Here is a 20,439-nt window from a genome sequence, read left to right on the forward strand (position 1 = left end):
ATATCAGGGAGCAGATGAAGCTTAAGTTAAGAGACATCAAAGAAGTAATACTTCTTAATGAACCAAATTTGTTATTTCTTGGTGATTGAGGCTGACATAATTGCTTTTGTTGAAAAACACAAAAAGAGAAAAGGAAAGAATAATACAAAACATAGAGATTATGCGATTGGTACATGTTCCATGTCAAAAACATAAATGGGTATTGCTTTTGGACCAGGTTGGTCGATATATTAGCTCTCCACATGACCACCGTAACATTTTCCTCGATTTGACACATCATCAATTATAAACTTCCAAGAAACCTGAGAAAACAAAATTATGAACTTGGATTTGGTACCTCTTGACTAGGCAGCTTATAAATACTCATCTTTGCCTTCCCACCATTCATATCATGCCATTGATATTCAATTTCTCTTGTTAAGAAACATGTGGTGCTTACTCAAAGCCTTTCAACTCCTCCACCTTCTTTTGTTCCTCCTGATTTTTCAAGCCAATCTTTCATCTTCTTCTTCTTCAATTACACAGTTGTGCTCTCCTGAAGAAGCTGCTGCATTGATCCAATTCAAGACCTCTTTTTCCATCGATGAATATTCATCTGGGGAATGCGATGAATCTTATCCTAAGACAAATTCATGGAAGGAGGGTTCAGATTGCTGCTCATGGGATGGGGTCACTTGTGATAACATCAAAGGTCAAGTTATTGGCCTTGACTTGAGTTGCAGTCAGCTCTATGGCAGCATCCCCTCCAATAGTAGTCTCTTCCATCTTCCACACTTGCAGAAACTCAACCTAGCCTCCAACGATTTTAACTCTTCCAAGATGTCATCTAAGTTTGGTCGGTTTGCAAGTCTGGTGTATCTTAACCTGTCTTTCGCATCCTTTGCAGGAGAAGTCCCATCCCAAATCTCCCACTTGTCAAAATTGGTTTCACTTGATCTCTCTTGGAATTGTTATCAACCACTTGATAGGCATACTCTGGAAGGACTCGTTGAGAACCTAACAGAGGTGAGACAACTTTTTCTTGGTGATATCAATATGTCTTCTATTAATCCTAATGTCTTGACGAATCTATCCTCATCTCTAAGGGCCCTTAATCTTGAGGATTGTGATTTGCGAGGAAAATTTCCAAGAAACATTTTTCTCCTGTCTAACCTCAAGTCGCTCTATTTAGGATACAACGAAAACCTTGCTCTCTATTTTCCAAAGGTGAACCGGAGCATCAATCTTCAACTTTTAGATCTATCAGGAATGTCCTTCTCAACAGAATCGATAGATTCGATCGGCAATTTACAATCTTTGAAATATTTGGATTTATGTGGGACTTCTTTTCCTGGACGGTTGCCTAAGACTATCATGAATTTATCATCTTTGGAGCATTTGGATGCATCAGGCTCATCTTTCTCAGGAGGATTGCCCAACTCAATCGGGAATCTAGTGTCCTTGGAGTATTTAAATCTTCAATCATCCAACTTGTCAGGATCAATTCCGATATCATTGGGAAACCTCTCACAACTCAATTATTTAGATTTGACGTCCAACTATTTTAGTGGACAAATTCCATCCTCACTTACAAACCTAAGACAACTTGAATTCTTATCCCTTTCTTATAACCAACTAGAGGGTTCCATTCCTGATGAGGTGAATGCCTTTCCTAATCTAATCTCTCTAGATTTGTCTTTTAATTTACTCAATGGAACACTTCCCTCATGGTTGTATACAGCTTCCACATTGAAGTACATAGCTCTCAGGAATAACCAACTCAATGGTGATGTCAAGGAATTTCAATACAAATCACTAGAAGAGATCTTTCTAAAGAATAACAAACTCACAGGTCCTATTCCATCTTCAATATTCCAATTTGTGAACCTTACTATTCTTGACTTATCATCAAATAATCTAAGTGGTATTGTAGAGTTTGACATGTTCTCGAAACACCAAAATCTCCAACGCCTTGATCTTTCATATAACAGTTTATCCTTAAGCTCAAATGGTACTAGTGCTAATTATACATTGCCCAATCTTCAATCTTTACACTTGTCTTCTTGCAATGTCAAAGAATTTCCCCAATTTTTAAAAGGCTCAAAAAGTTTGCAACATTTAGACCTTTTCAACAATAAAATTTATGGCAAGATTCCTAAGTGGATGTGGGATGTGGGGAAGGACTCTTTGCAGTTCTTGAACTTATCTCACAACAATTTGACGGATTTTGAACAAATTCCATGGAAGCGAATTGAAGTTCTTGACCTTAGCTCCAATTTCATTCATGGAGATCTTCCGATTCCACCATCAACAACATCTGTCTTTCTTATCTCAAATAATAATTTGAGCGGTGAGCTCCCTTCTCTGCTATGCAATGCAAATTCCTTTGAATTTCTTGACTTGTCTCGCAACAACTTGAGTGGAATTATTCCACAATGTTTTGGAAACTTAAGCCGAAGCCTTTCAGTGTTGAATCTACAAAGGAACAACTTCTGTGGACTCATTCCTTCGGTTTTTACAAAGGGATGTCACTTGAATTATCTCAACTTAAATGGCAATCAATTAGAAGGGCCTTTACCACAAGACATCATTAATTGTGGAGGTTTGGAAGTGCTAAATCTTGGTAACAACAAGATCAATGATACATTTCCTCATTGGTTGGAAAGTCTTACACAACTACAAGTTCTTGTGCTGCATTCGAATCAATTGCATGGTTCCTTTCAAGATCCGTGGTCCAATCATTCTTTCTCTAAAATTCAAATTTTTGATCTGTCGAATAATTATTTTACTGGTCCACTTCCCGTTAAATATATAAAAAATTTCAAGGCTATGATAAATCTCCCAAAAGATAAAAGTGCAAGGTCGTACATGGGAGAGTATGTTCCTTTTGCTTTGCCTAACTTCTATAGCTATTCTATTGAAATTGCAATAAAAGGAGTAAAGATTGGATTGGAGAAAATATTCATCGCGTTGACGAGCATTGACCTCTCAAACAATGAGTTTCAAGGTGAGATTCCAAAGGTTATTGGAGAGCTTTACTCACTCAAAGGGCTAAACCTTTCTCATAATAACCTTAGTGGTTGTATCCCCACATCAATGGGGAATTTGACAGCACTTGAGTCACTGGATCTCTCTTCGAATAAGCTTGTTGGGAAGATTCCTACACAGTTGAATAGTTTGGGTTTTCTTGAAGTGTTAAACCTTTCACAAAATCAGCTCGTTGGACCTATACCTCAGGGAAAACAATTCGATACCTTTGGCAGGGATTCCTACGCTGGTAACTTGGGACTGTGTGGGTTTCTATTATCAAGGAGCTGTGACAACACTGAGGCACCCTTTTTTCATGACAGCACTGAGGCACCCATTTTTCACGTGGAAGCAGATTCTGAATCTGGATTTGTGTGGAAAGCGACATTCATGGGTTATGGAAGTGGACTAGTGTTGGGAATATCTGCAGCATATATCATGTTCACACTTGGAAGACCCAAATGGCTTGTGAGGATGGTTGAAGAAGTAGGCTACAAATTGAAGAGATACCTCAGAGGACGAAGGAATTTGTAATTAGTAAGAAGCCCTCATCTGTCACTGGTGGATAGAATGGCTTGTGTTCCTTTTATGTTCAATATGATTTTCGTTTCTTGACTGTGTTTTGTTTTGTCTTGCGCCCTGACTTTTCTTCCAGGGGTTGTATCATGTTTTCAAGTTGTTTGTTACAGGGGATGCCCTGTTTTTGATCTGGTATGTTGCTTGGCTGTTGCTTATAGCCATCCAAATGCTTGTTCTCTTCTGTTTTATTCACCAATGCTTATTCCTAGAATAAATTTTCTTTCATACTAATGAAATTGTAAGCCTGTTATGGATGCTATATGGAATTTAAAGATGAATTTTCTATCCCTTTTACAGATGTTGACATGAAATTTTAGTTGAATTCACCATGCTTAAATAACTTTTTTTTTTTTTTAACGTTTGAAGGCAGCACTCAGGGAGGATAACATTGATTCTTATAATTAAAACTGGAGCAATGGAAGCCTTTAATTTCTCTCAGATTTTGCCCTTTCACATAGTACAACAGGCAAGCAGAAGAACTTAACAGCATCCCATAGTCAATGTTTTAATACCGGACACTTGGTTACCTTCTTAATCAAGTCAAGCAAGCAAAAAGAAATCAGTGTTACTAGCTAAAGGCATCTGGGCTGGCAATTCCTTCATCACAAACAAATTTTGCTTTGCTTTGCTGAATCAAAGATTTTGCTCATATATATATATATATTGAGGAACTGAGCTTTGCTTTTTAAACTTCAGGTGCTTAAACTATCCAGTTGCCAACTTGGCTTAACCTTGGACATGCCTTGGACCATGTTGAGAACAACAGTATGCGTAGTTACCAAATCTAGTTACCATGCCTTCACACTTACAGCTTTGACTGGCCATTACCAATGGAGCCAAAACTTTCCTATAATTTCAGTTGTTCATAATAAAAAGTCTTGTTCTGTTCAAATTCTATTCATAATTAATCCTTCTGCTAGTAATCAGTTGGACTGGAGTTTTTCTAGCGTTCATAATAAATAATTTCTTTTCTAGTATTCAGGGTAGAGACCGGTACCCCTAATAACTTTGGTTTAAGTAGAGAATTGTAATTCCCTTAATTGGTACAACATATATAATTAGTATTTGGTTTTGGACCATATTGGTCTCCAAATTGTTAAAACTACCTGAAAGCTGAAATGGATGACTCTATATATTGGAGAATCAAATTTTAGACAGTAAGAAATAGCAGAAATAATAAATAAATGAAAGTAAGTGTGAATACTTGGACAGACCTTAAGGTGATTGTCTATTTCTAACTCTATTATAAGAGGGTAATATAAATTTAAACTAAATTTAATTGTTAGATTCATTCTTCAATAATTCACTTTCCTGCATTATCAATCAATTACAGAACTGCTATGGATAAATATTGCTATTCACATGATCAAACAAATTATTATCACTACAAAACAAAAAAGAAATAAAATCACAATAAAATATAAACATCCCAAATTGAATTTACCAAAGTAAAATATTTTGTATATGACAACAGAAAAAAAATAAACATTATACTATTTATTCGTCAATTGTTTAGCTCCTTGCAATGGGAAAATTTTAATTGACCACTAATTAAAAAAAAAAGGTGGAAAGATATAGTTTTCGTCAGTCGTTGCTTAATTGACTTGAAAGAATAAAATCCGATGTCAAGATGGACATTACCAAAGTAATGGAGAGATTTCTTAAGTTTTTTAGAGATTATAAAAGAAGTATTTTGACTATTTCTTTCTCAAAGAAAGGAAAAAGAATGGGAGATGTTCTGCTAAAAAAATTCTAACTAAAGCAAAATTAGTTTCATGTTTATGATCCAAAACATTAGCAAGAAATTGAATATTTATCGACAAATTGAAAGCAGAAAAAAGATTAGCAAGTTTCCTTTGAGGAGTTTTAACCTTACGCCGAAACCCATAGGACATTCCTTGCCTAGAACATTTTCTACTTTTCGTATACCAAAAGGTATTCTTTATATAATAAATAAATTAATTAATAAAACAAATTGACTGTTTGATTCAAAGTGTTAAACTAGAGAAAATTTCACATGTATGCACTGCACAGGCGTCTTCGTCAATTAATTGTTACTAATTTGCTTATTCAAATCCTTAGTGAAAGACTATAGGGTCCAAACATCGTTTGCCTTAAGGAACTATTGACCTCACTTTTTCTTTTATTTCTTTAAAAGAAAAAATTACTGTATATAACAAGTAATTAACATACGAGAAGTGGGATCAGCACATAGAAAATTGTAATGGCAACAAAACTTTCCCACCGGAAAAAGTTTAAGAGACTTGGTAAACTAATTTGTGTTGAATGCACCTGCGTGAAGTGGGGTTCATGCAATATATATATATATATAGGCCACAAAGACTTTTTCATGCATGTACAGCATAAGGTTGATACATTGAGGGATTGGTATGTGAATCAGCATAAAGTTTTCCAAATGATTTGGTATGTTAAAAAGCAAATATGATGGATTCAAAAGCATAAAGTGGCAAAATTGAGTCTTTATATATACATATAGTCTGCAGGTGTTACATGTCAGATTATAAACTTTAATGAAATAATATTCCAAACTTTGAACATTTATAATTTCAATTGCTTTCAGACCAATTGACAATTAAATTACCTACTATAATTAGAGGATTGTAACTTACACAGAAGGCTTATAGCTAAGTTAGACATGAGGTAATCAATTCTAAATCCATCCAACTCAAAAAGCTAAGTTAAACTCTCGATCTTGTCAACAACAAACTTGAAAACCATGCAATCATTGTTGCCATTCAATAGAAAAACAAAGGTCAATCATTGTCTGAAAAGTGGCATTTCATGTGGCAAATGATAATTGTAGTTACAACAGTAAAACCGTAAAACATTGAATTATACCGAGAACCAAATCAAGAAGTGGAATCTGCGCATAGAAAATTGTAATGGGGATATGAAATATAGGCCACATGGACTTTTTCAAGCACGTACAGCTCAAAGGTTTATACATGGAAAGACTGATATATATTTTTTGAATGGCATAATATAATTAGTAAAGGAGGGAAGAGTCTCATCAGAAAAGGAGAAACTCCAAACCCCAATACCAAGGGGACATCAAACAGAAAATGGAATCCCAGAGCAACAAGGACACCAAGCAAGAACAGTCAGGAAAAAAAGGAATAACAAATAGAAGAAGGAGAAAAGCACCAGAAGAAGAACACGAAAACACAGAAATTAACCAAAAACTTGAATCAGGATAAAGTTTTCCAAACGATTTGCTATGCCAAAAGCATAGTGGGGTAAACAGCAAAAGTGATAGGTTCAAAGGGCATACAATGACAAAATTGAATCCTATTTGTATATATTTGTCTCTATCCTCTTTAATCTGCACATGTACATCATGTGAGATTATCCAAATTCTTATATTCTCTATATTTCATTAGAAATTGAACAAAATGGAATTGAAAGTTACTCTCTAATTTAATTGGATATGAAAATTTAGCAAAATGTTCTGATTTTGATAATTTTATTAAAGTAGCAATAAAAAGATCTAAATTAATTTGAGGTATCTTGAAAAAAAATCTATTCATGAATAAGATAAATTACAAAAAACTAATAATGATCCATTTCAAAACCAAAGAAAGAAAAGGTAAATACCATCCAATAGTCTAAAATCTTTAATAGAAAATTTAAAATCCATACCGTTCATTAAGATAATAAATTGGCACGGACCAATTATGAACTTCAAAGAAACCAGATACAAACGAGAGAAAATAAAATTATGAACTTGGATTTGATACCTCTTGACACCAATGCTGCCATTTGTGTCACATTGGTTTGACTGAGCAGCTTATAAATATTCATCTATGCCTTCTCATCATTCATAACAATCATATGTTACCATTACCATTCCATTTCTCTTCTTAACAAAGATGTGGTGCTTACTCAGAGACTTTCAACTCCTTTACCTTCTTTTGTTCCTCCTGATTTTTCAACCTAATCTTTCATCTTGTTCTTCTCCAATAACACAGCTGTGCTCTCCTGAAGAAGCTGCTACATTGCTCCAATTCAAGACCTCTTTTTCCATCAGTACATATTCAATTTTGTGCAATGAATTTCACCCCAAGACAAATTCATGGAAGGAGGGTTTAGATTGCTACTCATGGGATGGGATCACTTGTGATAACATCAAAGGTCAAGTGATCGGCCTTGACTTGAGTTGTAGTCAGCAATATGGTAGCATCCCTTCCAGTAGTAGTCTCTTCCATCTTCCACACCTGCAGAAACTCAGCCTAGCCTTGAACAATTTAACCTTTTCCAAGATGTCATCTAAGTTTGGTGGGTTTGCAAGTCTAGTGCATCTCAACCTCTCTAAAACATACTTTGCAGGACAATTCCAATATAAATTACTGGAAGTGATCCATTTCGAGAATAATAAACTCAAAGGTCCTTTTCCGTCTTCAATTTCCCAACTTGTGAACCTTGCACTTGTCGATTTATCAAATCTAATTGGTATTATAGAGTTTGACATGATCTCAAAACAAAAAAATCGCCAATTCCTTAAACTCAGATGTTGATTATACATTCCCTAATCTTTAAGTTTTGTGTTTGTCTTCTTGTAATGTCAATGAATTTCCCCAATTTTTAAGGGGTTCAAAAAGTTCAATATCGTTAGACCTTTCCAACAATAGAATTTATGGTAAGGTTCCCAAATGTATGTTGGATGTGGGGAAGGACTATTTGTGGAATTTGAATCTATCTCACAACTCTTCGATAAATTTTGAGCCACTTCCATGGAAGAAAATTAGAGTTCTTGACCTAAGCTCTAATTTGATTCAAGGAAATCTTTGAATTCCACCTTCAACAACAAGATTCTTTTTCTTTTTTTTTTTTAAAGTTGGAATTTATTGATCATATATCGGCCATGGCAAAAGACCAGAAAGATGAAGGTTCATACTGCATACAACATTCTTGCAGCAGACCTTCGAAAACAGAGACCACAAAAGAAAAGAAATCCTGCCAAAGAAAACAACCAACTGCAGGAAACAAGAAGACAAACAACAAACCAAAGAAACCAACTTCTGACATAGAATAAAATTGATAGTGATTGGACTCTTTTTATCTCAAATACAACTTCTGCCAAAGAAAACAAGATTCTTTTTTATCTCAAATAATAATTTGAGTGGAGAGATCTCTTCTCTAATATGCAATGTGAGTTCTCTTATAGTTCTTGACTTGTCTCACAACAACTTGAGTGGAATAATTCCACAATGCTTTGTATTTGAGCAAAAGCCTCTCAATGTTGAAATTAGAGCGGAACAAGTTTTGTGGAACCATACCTCTAACTTTTATGAAGGGATGTGAACTGAATTATCTCAACTTACATGGCAATCTATTAGAAGGACTTTTAACACAATCCATCATTAATTGCCAAGGTTTGGAAGTGCTAGATCTTGGTAACAATAAGATCAATGATACATTTGCTCATTGGTTGAGAAGTCTTGCACAGCTACAAAGTTTTGTATTACGATCGAACAAATTCCAAGGTTCCATTCATGGTGCTAGGTCCAGTAATTCATTCTCCAAAATCGAAATTTTTAACCTCTCAAATAATTACTTTAATGGTCCACTTCCTGTTAAATATATAAAAATTTGAAAGCTATGATAAATCTCACAAAAAATGATAGCGCAAATTCATACATGGGGCTGGATGCATATTGTGGATCTTATAGCTATTCTATTAAAATTGCAATAAAAGGACAAGAGGTTGAATTAGAGAAAATTTTCATCATGTTTACTAGCATTGACCCCTCAAAGAATGAGTTTCAGGGTGAGATTCCAAAGGTTATCGGAGAGCTTAACTCACCCAAAGGGCTTAACCTTTCTCCTAATAACCTTAGTGGTTGTATCTCCACATCCATGGGGAATTTGATTAGTCTTAAATGGCTGGACCTCTCTTCCAACAAGGTGGTTGGGAAGATTCCTACACAGTCAACTAGTTTGGGTTACCTTGAAGTCTTAAACCTTTTAGAAAATCAGCTCGTTGGACCTATACCTCAAGGAAACCAATTCGATGCCTTTGGCAATGATTCTTATGCTGGTAACTTGGGATTGTGTGGGTTTCCATTGTCAAAGAGATGTGACAACACTGAGGCATCGTTTTTTCATGAGGAAGAAGATTCTGAATCGTGATTTGAGTGGAAAATGGCATTGATGGGTTATACAAGTGGACTAGCGTTGGGAATATTTGTAGCAACATCATGTTCACACTTGGAAAACCAAGATGGCTGGTAAGGATGGTTGAAGAAGTAGGCTACAAATTGAAGAGATATCTCAAAGGACGAAGGAATTTCTAAATTAGCAAGGATGTTGTTGCAGACTTTGCATTTTTCTTCCTAGAATAAACTTTCCTTCATGGTAATGAAATTGTAAGCATGTCATTGTGTTTGTGGAATTTAAACTTGAATTTTCTACCTTTTTACAAATTTTACATGGAATTTTAATTGCAATCACTGCCCCCGTATATCTTTCGTCTGCAAGCTATATGAACATATTAATATGAATACATAGCACATGAGTTAAAAGAACAATGAATGAAGTGCTATTAAGGTATGAGGTCTTTCTCCAAAGCTTCTCCAACTAAATTAGTTCTTCCGATTTGTTGGGGAATATAGAAGGCGGGGTTTTAATTTGTTTAAGCAACAGAAAACTTTGTATAGAATATACTTTATAGTGGGTTCATATAAAAAATACCAGTCAAAAATAAGGTATTTGGGACAATAACCATCTCTATAATTTTAATTATTTTTAGCCGAGAGAAATTTAATTTTAGACAAAATTACTTTCAATGAAACCGATTCATATGTTTAGGTCCGCACCTCAAACCGACTCATATCCTTTGAACTTTCCTCGCTAGACCATATATTTCTAGAGTATTCTTTGCTAGAAAGAAAAACCTTTAGGCATTTTGAGCATTTTGGAGTGATTTTTGAGACACGAAAAAAACCTTTGAGCATTTTAAGTATTTTAGAGTGGTTTTTGAGATATGAAAAAAAACCTTTTAGTATTTTGAGCATTCTTCTTCAAGTAGGCATATTTGTTGATTATATTGTTAAATGGAATATGGTGCATTGTTTGAAGTTGTTGATTTTGTAAAATAGAATTCAATAGTTTTAGTGGTTTTTAGGCATTACGTGGCTAGTTTTTAAACATTGTGAAATTAGTTTTTAAGTATTGCGTGACTAATTCTTAGGTATTGCGTGACTGGTTGATATAGCATTACATGACTGGTTGATAGGCATTGTGTGACTAGTTAGTAAGACATTGTGTGACTAGTTTTTAGGCATTGCCTGAAAATCAGTCACGCAATGCCTACAACTTAGTTACATAATGCCTAAAAACCATTACACAATGCCTAAAAATCAAATACGCAATGATTAAGTCACGCAATACTTAAAAATCAGTGACATAATATCTAAAAACTAGTAATGCAATACTTAATAACTAATTGATTCGCTTGTTTGCAATCAGGTTTAAGTTGCCAAAGTCATGCAGTATTCTAATTTGTAAATATATCTAATTAATTTCAACTCCTTAACTTTGGAGTTTTATGGATATAAACCAATAAACCCAAACCCCTAAAACATACACCTTGATGTTATCTCTGCTCTTTGAGATTACGAGAAAAAACTGAATGTCGAGATAGAGAGTATTTGGCAGGAACGAGAAATCAGGATTTAACTTTAAAATTTTTGTCTGGGATAGAGAAAACAGAAACTATTTTAATTTATGTGAAATTGTTTAAAGGGCATTATTGTCAAGTCATGTCAAAAATTGACTAAAAATAGTTAAAATTATAATAAATGATATTTTTGAATTGGGCTTATGAGGAAGGTTTCTCACAATTATTACAGTTCAGTTGTGGCTGCAAGCATCAGCCTCTGTTAGAGAAACAAAAAACAAGGACGAACAGAGGATAATACCGGCAAGGCAACGGTCATGTTATTAATTCATTCATCATCATAAACTTTGTACTGCCTAGGAATATATTAATACATATTATCTGTTGATTTTTTTAGAATATTATAAAGAAAAATCACAACACTTATCTGAAACGTAAGAGAAAATTTTCAGGAAAGAGATAAATTGAAAACAAGGAAGTGAAGATTTTCATCACTGAAAGAATAAGAACAAGAAAACAGTTAACCTAAAAATAAGGGGTCAAAGACAGCATATATCATTCAAATAACTGCAGTCTTTAACGGCTCACGACGTGTGGCCTTTATCACAGCATAATTAAAAACTACTTAAGAATAAACTTTTAAGTCAGGTGGTTGACATGTGGACATCTTTATCTATCAAGTACTATGCCACACCGCTGCAACCGAGACTTCAATATCCATTATTATCACACCAAACACTTAGTTTCAGGTCAAGCATGCACAACACCACGTAAATCATGGGACAACATGATTTTCTTTGAAGTGTTGTTTACTCTCAACTTTTCTCTTGGGGAGATTTGTTGGATGTTTCATTGAGTGCAAGCATCTTGGTGGAGTCAATTGCAACTCAAAGCATAAACTCTTTTTCTACGAGAAAAACGTTTCATTAAATAAACGTTGGTGGAATTTATAATGGAATGATCGGTTCAATTGGATTCAATTCCTCTCTTTACTTTTAGATTAATTTGATTTTTTTTTCTTTGCCAAGATTTGAAAACTTAACATTGAGAGATCTTCCTATTCACCTCATCTTTTCTCCAACTGCAATTCTTGGCTGAAGATAAAGTAGTAAGCTTGACGAGCTAGACAATCTAATTAATAAATCAGAACAATAGACTCGATATATACATATAGAAGATCATGACAACCCAGACTTTTTTTTTTTTCTAAAATATCATCCTCATAAGAACTTCTTGTTTTGAAAGTTTTAAGATTGCAAACTTAATTTGTAGTTGATCACATTATTAGCAAAGATATCATCCAAATCAATTTAGTTTCAATCTCACATTATAACTTTATTCATGAATAAGATAAATTACAAAAAAAAAAAATCAGTGTTTCATTTTAAAGCCAAAGAAAAAAAAGGAAATACCATCCCATAGTCTAAAATCTTGAATATAAATTTGAAGTTGTTTATATTGTAGGGCTCAATTCCCGCACCAATTAAGATAATATATATTGCATAACGTCACCACTTTGGAAATAATTTATACATATAGCGCAAACGTGGGTCTGTGTGGTTGGCCATTGTCAAAGAAATGTGGAAACAGCATCTTCAGAGTCTGAAGGAAATGATGATTATGGAAATGGAGTGGTGTTTCGCATGCCTATCAAAACCTTGAGGTTGTGCCACAACGTGTGTCTTCACTTCCCTTGAGTCTGATTTGATGGTTGACTCCCAAAGTTTTCTGAGTGCATCCATCCACTATCACTTTATCAATTTAATATGCAAAGAATTCTTCAACTTTTTAGTTTTTTAGTTGCAATATTCAATTTGTAATTGAGTTTGAATAGTGTAAATTACTTGTTTTTCCCCTTAAATTCCCTTCACTACTACTTCAGCAATGAGTCGGTGGAAAATCATACATTGTATCACAGAGAATTTAGAGAATGATATGAGAAAACTGAGTTACAGCTAAGTAGCAGACAGTAAAAAGACGAAAATAATAATAAGTATCGTTGTTAGTTTTGTTTATTTTTCTGACCTTGATATTTATCTGTCAATACTTGGGCATCCAATGGTCAATGTTTTTAATACCTGAAGAAATAATGGTTTTCCTACAGATATTAAGTCAGAGCTAGTCTCACCATCACGCAAACTGTATCTTAACCTTCCTTTTCAGAATGAATTGAGATCCTCTCCATCACAACTTTATAATTTCCCTCAATGTTTCTGTTTATTCTCTAACATTCCAGACTAAGAAATTAAAAATGTCATGTTCCATGCTTTTGAATCGAAATTTGAAGTTTGAAGTTCCCATCAAAGTTTTTATACAAAACTAATCACTACCTAGCTCCTGTTATCTCCAGCTTTCCCAATCCCCACGTTTTGAAAGCCTCTGGATTGCCAAAAAGTGGTGATTTTGGAAGTTAAGCACGTTCGGGATTTGTTAAGTGAAGAACATGAAGCTGTGGGAAATTATCAGAATTTGGTGAAAAGGGGGATTTTGGTGGCAATACTTTCTCTTTGAATACGAGACGAGAGATGATGAAACTTTGTAGCAGCAGACTACTTTTCTCATTCCTTGCTGAGGATTGCCTATAAATTTGTAGGACATCATTATCCATCAGATCATGTCGCTAGACCCCATTTGCTTTTAGGTAGCTGTATTGATGGTGTAAAGAAGCTAAGTTCTGGCGTTCAAAGCCTCCTTGCTTATCTCTTCTCCTTTACTAGTGTCGTTAAAATTTACTGCAAATTGCACTTTCGTGGATACTTGTGCAATGTTCCAGTGAGTGCTCATTTGAGGCACAAACTTTTTTATTTGCTTTTAATGGGAAAAAGCAGTCCTTAAATAAACTTAAATGACTTTGAAATTTATTAGGAGCAAAAGTATTCATCCAAATCAATTTAATTCATATACCGTAAACTGGGGTTTGTATGGTCTGCCATTGTCAAAGAAAAGTGGCATTAAATAACATTAGATGGTTGACCTATGAATGTGCAAATGCCAACACAATCAAAACCTTGAGATATTGATAGTGCCGCAACATGTGCCTTCAGTTTCCGTGGGGTGATGATTAGATGGTTGACTCCCAAAGGTTTCTTAGTGCATCCATCAATTATCACTTGATCAATTTAATACGCAAAGAATTCTTCAAACATTTGGTTATTTAATTGCAATATTCAATTTGGAATAGAATTTGAAAATTTGTGTCAAATCACTCTTTCATTAATGGTTCAGCAGAAAATATTCATTGTATCACAGAGAATTTAGAGAATGATGTATGATAAAACTGATTTAAAGCTAAGTAGCAGAAAATGGAAGACAAACAATAATTGAGGTGTTTCTCATTCGTTTATTTGATATTGCTAACACTTATCTGTGAATAATTTGGTCTTAATTAGATATCATATCAACATGGAAGCAGATGAAGCTTAAGTTAGGAGACATCAGAGAAGTAAAAATTAAAGCACAATTGAAACTAGAAGTACATGGTATAAAACATAACGCAAAATTGGCCCTGTTGGAGGAAATTTTATCATTGCTGCACTTTTAGATTATTGATCTATTTATTATTTTTTTTTCTTTTTTTTCTTCTCTGAGTTAAAAGAAAACTTACAATTATAAAGAATGAATGAATAAAGTCAAAATTAATGCGTGTTTTAATTAAGAAAAGAAGAATGAAAGAGAGGAAGACAGAAAACCTTTTCAAAATGTTTATTTTAGAAATAGTGGTCATATAGAACTTTTCATGTCACGTATTTCACATGAGAATAGCAAAAAGTGATACACAATTGCTCTATTCCCCTTTAATCTGCGTATTAGATTATGGATTCTTATTTTTTCTTATTATTCTTTATTAGAAATTTAACAAAATGGAGTCAAACTTAATTTTTATTTTAATTTGATATGAAAATTTAGAAAAATGTTCTGATTTTTATACTTTTATTAAAGTAGTCATAAGAATTTTTTAAATTAATTTACAATATCTTTAGAAAATGAATATAACAAAAATCTCGAATACAAATTTCAAGTTGATTATTATTGTTGGGCTCAATTCCCATACCTATTAAGATATTCTCTTTTTTTGCATAACATCACCCACTTTGGCCAATGAACCAAATTTTTGGTATTTTATCTTTCAAGTGTTACTTGGAATTAATTAGCAGCAGACTACTTTTGTCATTCCTTGCTGATGGTTGCCTTTAAATTTGTAGATCATCACTTAACCCCATTTGCTTTTAGGTAGCTTCGTTAATGTTGCAAAGAAGCGACTCCAGATCGTCTTCCTGCTTATCTCTTCTTGCACTTTCGTGGATACTTGTGCAATGTTTCAGTGGGTGCACTTTTGAAGCATAAACTTTTTGTTTCTTTTAATAAGAAAAACAAGTCATTAAACGAAACTAATTTAATTCATATAACGTAAACTTGGGTTTGTGTGGTCTGCCATTGTCAAAGAAAAGTGGCAGTGATAGGGCACCAGAAACACGACCTTCAGAGTCTTAAGGAAATGTTGATTCATTCATAGATGGCTTTGGTTATGAAAATAGTGGTGTTGGCATTAAATAACAGTAGACGGTTGTTCAATGAATGTGGAAATTCAAACACAATCAAAACCTTGAGATATAGATAGTTCCACAACATGTGTCTTCACTCTCCTTGAATCTGATTAGATGGTTGAGTTCTCCCATAGGTTACTTAGTGCACTATATCACAGAGAATTTAGAGAATGATATGAGAAAATTAACTATTTTCCAGCTAAGTAACAAACAATACAAGGCTAAAACAATAATGAGTACCATTGAGCTGTTTCCCATTAATTTATTTGAAATTGTTAATATTCTTTATTTTTTAGATATCAGGGAGCAGATGAAGCTTAAGTTAAGAGACATCAAAGAAGTAATACTTCTTAATGAACCAAATTTGTTATTTCTTGGTGATTGAGGCTGACATAATTGCTTTTGTTGAAAAACACAAAAAGAGAAAAGGAAAGAATAATACAAAACATAGAGATTATGCAATTGGTACATGTTCCATGTCAAAAACATATTGAGTATTGCTTTTGGACCAGGTTGGTCGACATAAAAGCTCTCCACGTGACCACCGTAACATTTTCCTCGATTTGACACATCATCAATTATGAACTTCCAAGAAACCTGAGGAAACAAAATTATGAACTTGGATTTGGCACCTCTTGACTAGGCAGCTTATAAATACTCATCTTTGCCTTCCCACCATTCATATCATGCCATTAATATTCAATTTCTCTTGTTAATAAACATGTGGTGCTTACTCAAAGCCTTTCAACTCCTCCACCTCCTTTTGTTCCTCCTGATTTTTCAAGCTAATCTTTCATCTTCTTCTTCTTCAATTACACAGTTGTGCTCTCCTGAAGAAGCTGCTGCATTGATCCAATTCAAGACCTCTTTTTCCATCGATGAATATTCATCTGGGGAATGCGATGAATCTTATCCTAAGACAAATTCATGGAAGGAGGGTTCAGATTGCTGCTCATGGGATGGGGTCACTTGTGATAACATCAAAGGTCAAGTTATTGGCCTTGACTTGAGTTGCAGTCAGCTCTATGGCAGCATCCCCTCCAATAGTAGTCTCTTCCATCTTCCACACTTGCAGAAACTCAACCTAGCCTCCAACGATTTTAACTCTTCCAAGATGTCATCTACGTTTGGTGGGTTTGCAAGTCTAGTGTATCTCAACCTCTCTCGATCATGCTTTGCAGGTGAAGTCCCATCCCAAATCTCCCACTTGTCAAAATTGGTTTCACTTGATCTCTCTCAGAATTATTATCAAACAATTGACAAACATACTTTGGAAGGACTCGTTGAGAACCTAACAGAGGTGAGACAACTTTTTCTTGGTGATATCAATATGTCTTCTATTAATCCTAATGTCTTGACCAATCTATCCTCATCTCTAAGGGCCCTTAATCTTGAGGATTGTGATTTGCGAGGAAAATTTCCAAGAAACATTTTTCTCCTGTCTAACCTCAAGTCGCTCTATTTAGGATACAACGAAAACCTTGCTCTCTATTTTCCAAAGGTGAACCGGAGCATCAATCTTCAACTTTTAGATCTATCAGGAATGTCCTTCTCAACAGAATCGATAGATTCGATCGGCAATTTACAATCTTTGAAATATTTGGATTTATGTGGGACTTCTTTTCCTGGAGGGTTGCCTATGACTATCATGAATTTATCATCTTTGGAGCATTTGGATGCATCAGGCTCATCTTTCTCAGGAGGATTGGACAACTCAATTGGGAATCTACTGTCGTTGGAGTATTTAAATCTTCAATTATCCGACTTATCAGGATCAATTCCGATATCATTGGGAAACCTCTCACAACTCAATTATTTAGATTTGACGTCCAACTATTTTAGTGGACAAATTCCATCCTCACTTACAAACCTAAGACAACTTGAATTATTAGACATTTCTTATAATCAACTAGAAGGTTCCATTCCTGATGAGGTAGCTGCCTTTCCTAATCTAATCTCTCTAGATTTGTCTTTTAATTTACTCAATGGAACTCTTCCCTCATGGTTGTATACAGCTTCCACATTGAAGTACATAGCTGTCAGGAATAACCAACTCAATGGTGATGTCAAGGAATTTAAATACAAATCACTAGAAGAGATCTTTTTAAGGAATAACAAACTCACAGGTCCTATTCCATCTTCAATATTCCAATTTGTGAACCTTACTATTCTTGACTTATCATCAAATAATCTAAGTGGTATTGTAGAGTTTGACATGTTCTCGAAACTCCAAAATCTCCAACACCTTGATCTTTCTTATAACAGTTTATCCTTAAGCTCAAATGGTACTAGTGCTAATTATACATTGCCCAATCTTCAATCTTTACACTTGTCTTCTTGCAATGTCAAAGAATTTCCCCAATTTTTAAAAGGCTCAAAAAGTTTGCAACATTTACATCTTTTCAACAATAAAATTTATGGCAAGGTTCCCAAGTGGATGTTGGATATGGGGAAGGAATCTTTGTGGACTTTGAATCTATCTCACAACTCTTTGATAGATTTTGAGCCACTCCCATGGAAGAAAATTCATATTCTGGACCTTAGTTCCAATTTGATTCAAGGAAATGTTCCAATTCCACCTTCAACAATAAGATTCTTTTCTATCTCAAATAATAGTTTGAGTGGAGAGATTTCTTCTCTAATATGCAATGTGAGTTCTCTTAGAGTTCTTGACTTGTCTCACAACAACTTGAGTGGAATAATTCCACAATGTTTTGGAAATTTGAGCAAAAGCCTCTCAGTGTTGAAATTGGAGATGAACAAGTTTCGTGGAATCATTCCTCCAACTTTTATGAAGGAATGCGATTTGAGTTGTCTCAACTTACATGGCAATCAATTAGAAGGGCCCTTAACACGATCCATCATTAACTGTAGAGGTTTGAAAATGCTAGATCTTGGTAACAACAAGATCAATGATACATTTCCTCATTGGTTGGGAGGTCTTGCACAGCTACAAGTTCTTGTGTTACGATCGAACAAATTCCATGGTTCCATTCATGGAGCTAGGTCCAGTCATTCTTTCTCCAAAATCCAAATTTTTGACCTCTCAAATAATTACTTTACTGGTCCCCTTCCTGTTAAATATATAAAAAATTTCAAGGCCATGGCAAATCTCACAGAAGATGAAAGTGTAATAGGGTCATACATTGGCGGGCATGGATCTGGTGGCTATAGCTATTCTATTGGAATTAGAATAAAAGGAGTAGAGATTGAATTGGTGAAAATTTTCATCAAGTTAATGATCATTGATCTCTCAAATAATGAGTTTCACGGTGAGATTCCAGAGGTTATTGGAGAGCTTGACTCACTCAAACAGCTTAACCTTTCTCATAATAACCTCAATGGTTGTATCCCCACATCAATGGGGAATTTGACAGCACTTGAGTCACTAGATCTCTCTTCAAACAAGCTTGTTGGGAAGATTCCGACACAATTGACTAGTTTGGTTTCTCTTGAAGTGTTAAACCTTTCACAAAATCAGTTGGTTGGACCTATACCTCTAGGAAACCAATTCAATACCTTTGGCAATGATTCCTATGCTAATAACTTGGGACTATGTGGGTTTCCATTATCAAAGAGCTGTGACAACATTGAGGCACCCATTTTTCATGAGGAAGCAGATCCTGACTCTGGATTTGAGTGGAAAGTGACATTCATGGGTTTTGGAAGTGGATTAGTGTTGGGAATATCTGCAGCATATATCATGTTAACACTTGGAAGACCTAACTGGCTTGTGAGGATGGTTGAAGAAGCAAGCTACAAATTGAAGAGATATCTCAGAGGACGAAGGAATTTGTAAATTAGTAAGAAGCCCTCATCGTTGCTGGTGGATAGAATGGCTTGTGTTCCTTTTTGTTGTTCGTTTTATGTTCAGTTTGATTTTCGTTTCTTGGCTGTGTTTTGTTTTGTCTTGCGCCCTGTCTTCTCTTCCAGGGGTTGTATCATGTTTTCAGGTTGTTTGTTACAGGGATGCCCTGTTTTTGGTCTGTTATGTTGCTTGGCTGTTGCTCATAGCCATCCAAATGCTTGTTCTCTTCTGTTTTGTTCACCAGTGCTGATTCCTGGTTGATAATGAATTCTATTTTTCAAAAAAAGTAAAGATAGTTGTTGCAGACTTTGTTTTTCTCATCCTAGAATAAATTTTCTTTCATACTAATGAAATTGTAAGCCTGTTATTGATGTTATTGGAATTTAATGTTGGATTTTCTATTCCTTTTACAGATGTTGACATGAAATTTTAATTGAATTCACCGTGCTTAATAATTTTTTTTTTAATGCTTGAAGGCAGCAATTAGGAAGGATAACATTGAATCCTATGATTAAAACTGGAGCAATGGAAGCTTTTAATTTCTCTCAAATTTTGCCCTTTCACATAGTACGATAGGCAAGCAGAAGAACTTGACAGCATCCGATAGTCAATGTTTTAATACCTAACACTTGGTTACCTTCTTAATCGAGTTAAGCAAGGAAAAAGAAGAAATCGATGTCACTTGCTAAAGTCATCTGGGCTGCCAATTGCTTCATCACAAGCAAATTTTGCTTTACTTTGCTGAATCAAAGATTTTGCTTATATATATATGTAGAGGAACTGAGCTTTGCTTAGTAAACTCCATGTGCTTAAACTATCCAGTTGCCAACTTGGCTTAACCTTGGACCATGTTGAGAAGAACA

At 34.6% G+C, this 20,439-nt stretch overlaps 2 protein-coding genes and 1 pseudogene across 3 annotated transcripts; all 3 read left to right on the forward strand.

Annotated features, from left to right (window-relative positions):
* Positions 1-394: 394 nt before the first annotated feature.
* Positions 395-3,872, forward strand: LOC148761373 (receptor-like protein 6). Its single transcript, XM_088808578.1, has one exon. The coding sequence runs from the start codon at positions 427-429 to the stop codon at positions 3,538-3,540; it is 3,114 nt and encodes a 1,037-aa protein (XP_088664704.1). The 5' UTR covers positions 395-426; the 3' UTR covers positions 3,541-3,872.
* A 3,603-nt stretch (positions 3,873-7,475) lies between these two features.
* On the forward strand, positions 7,476-9,899 carry LOC148761374 (receptor-like protein 9DC3; annotated as a pseudogene).
* A 6,568-nt stretch (positions 9,900-16,467) lies between these two features.
* Positions 16,468-19,919, forward strand: LOC18593339 (receptor-like protein 7). 2 transcript variants are annotated; one of them, XM_018124759.2, is made up of 2 exons: positions 16,928-17,068; positions 17,235-19,917. In XM_018124759.2, exon 2 carries the CDS (start codon positions 17,312-17,314, stop codon positions 19,565-19,567), a length of 2,256 nt encoding a protein of 751 aa, XP_017980248.2. In that variant the 5' UTR covers positions 16,928-17,068; positions 17,235-17,311; the 3' UTR covers positions 19,568-19,917. The 2 variants fall into 2 exon arrangements, with proteins under 2 accessions (XP_088664246.1, XP_017980248.2); XM_088808120.1 differs by having other exon boundaries at positions 16,468-19,919.
* Positions 19,920-20,439: the final 520 nt, after the last annotated feature.

The sequence above is a fragment of the Theobroma cacao genome, chromosome 7, assembly GCF_053813885.1.
Source record: "Theobroma cacao isolate CCN51 chromosome 7, ASM5381388v1, whole genome shotgun sequence".
Lineage (NCBI taxonomy): Eukaryota > Viridiplantae > Streptophyta > Magnoliopsida > Malvales > Malvaceae > Theobroma > Theobroma cacao.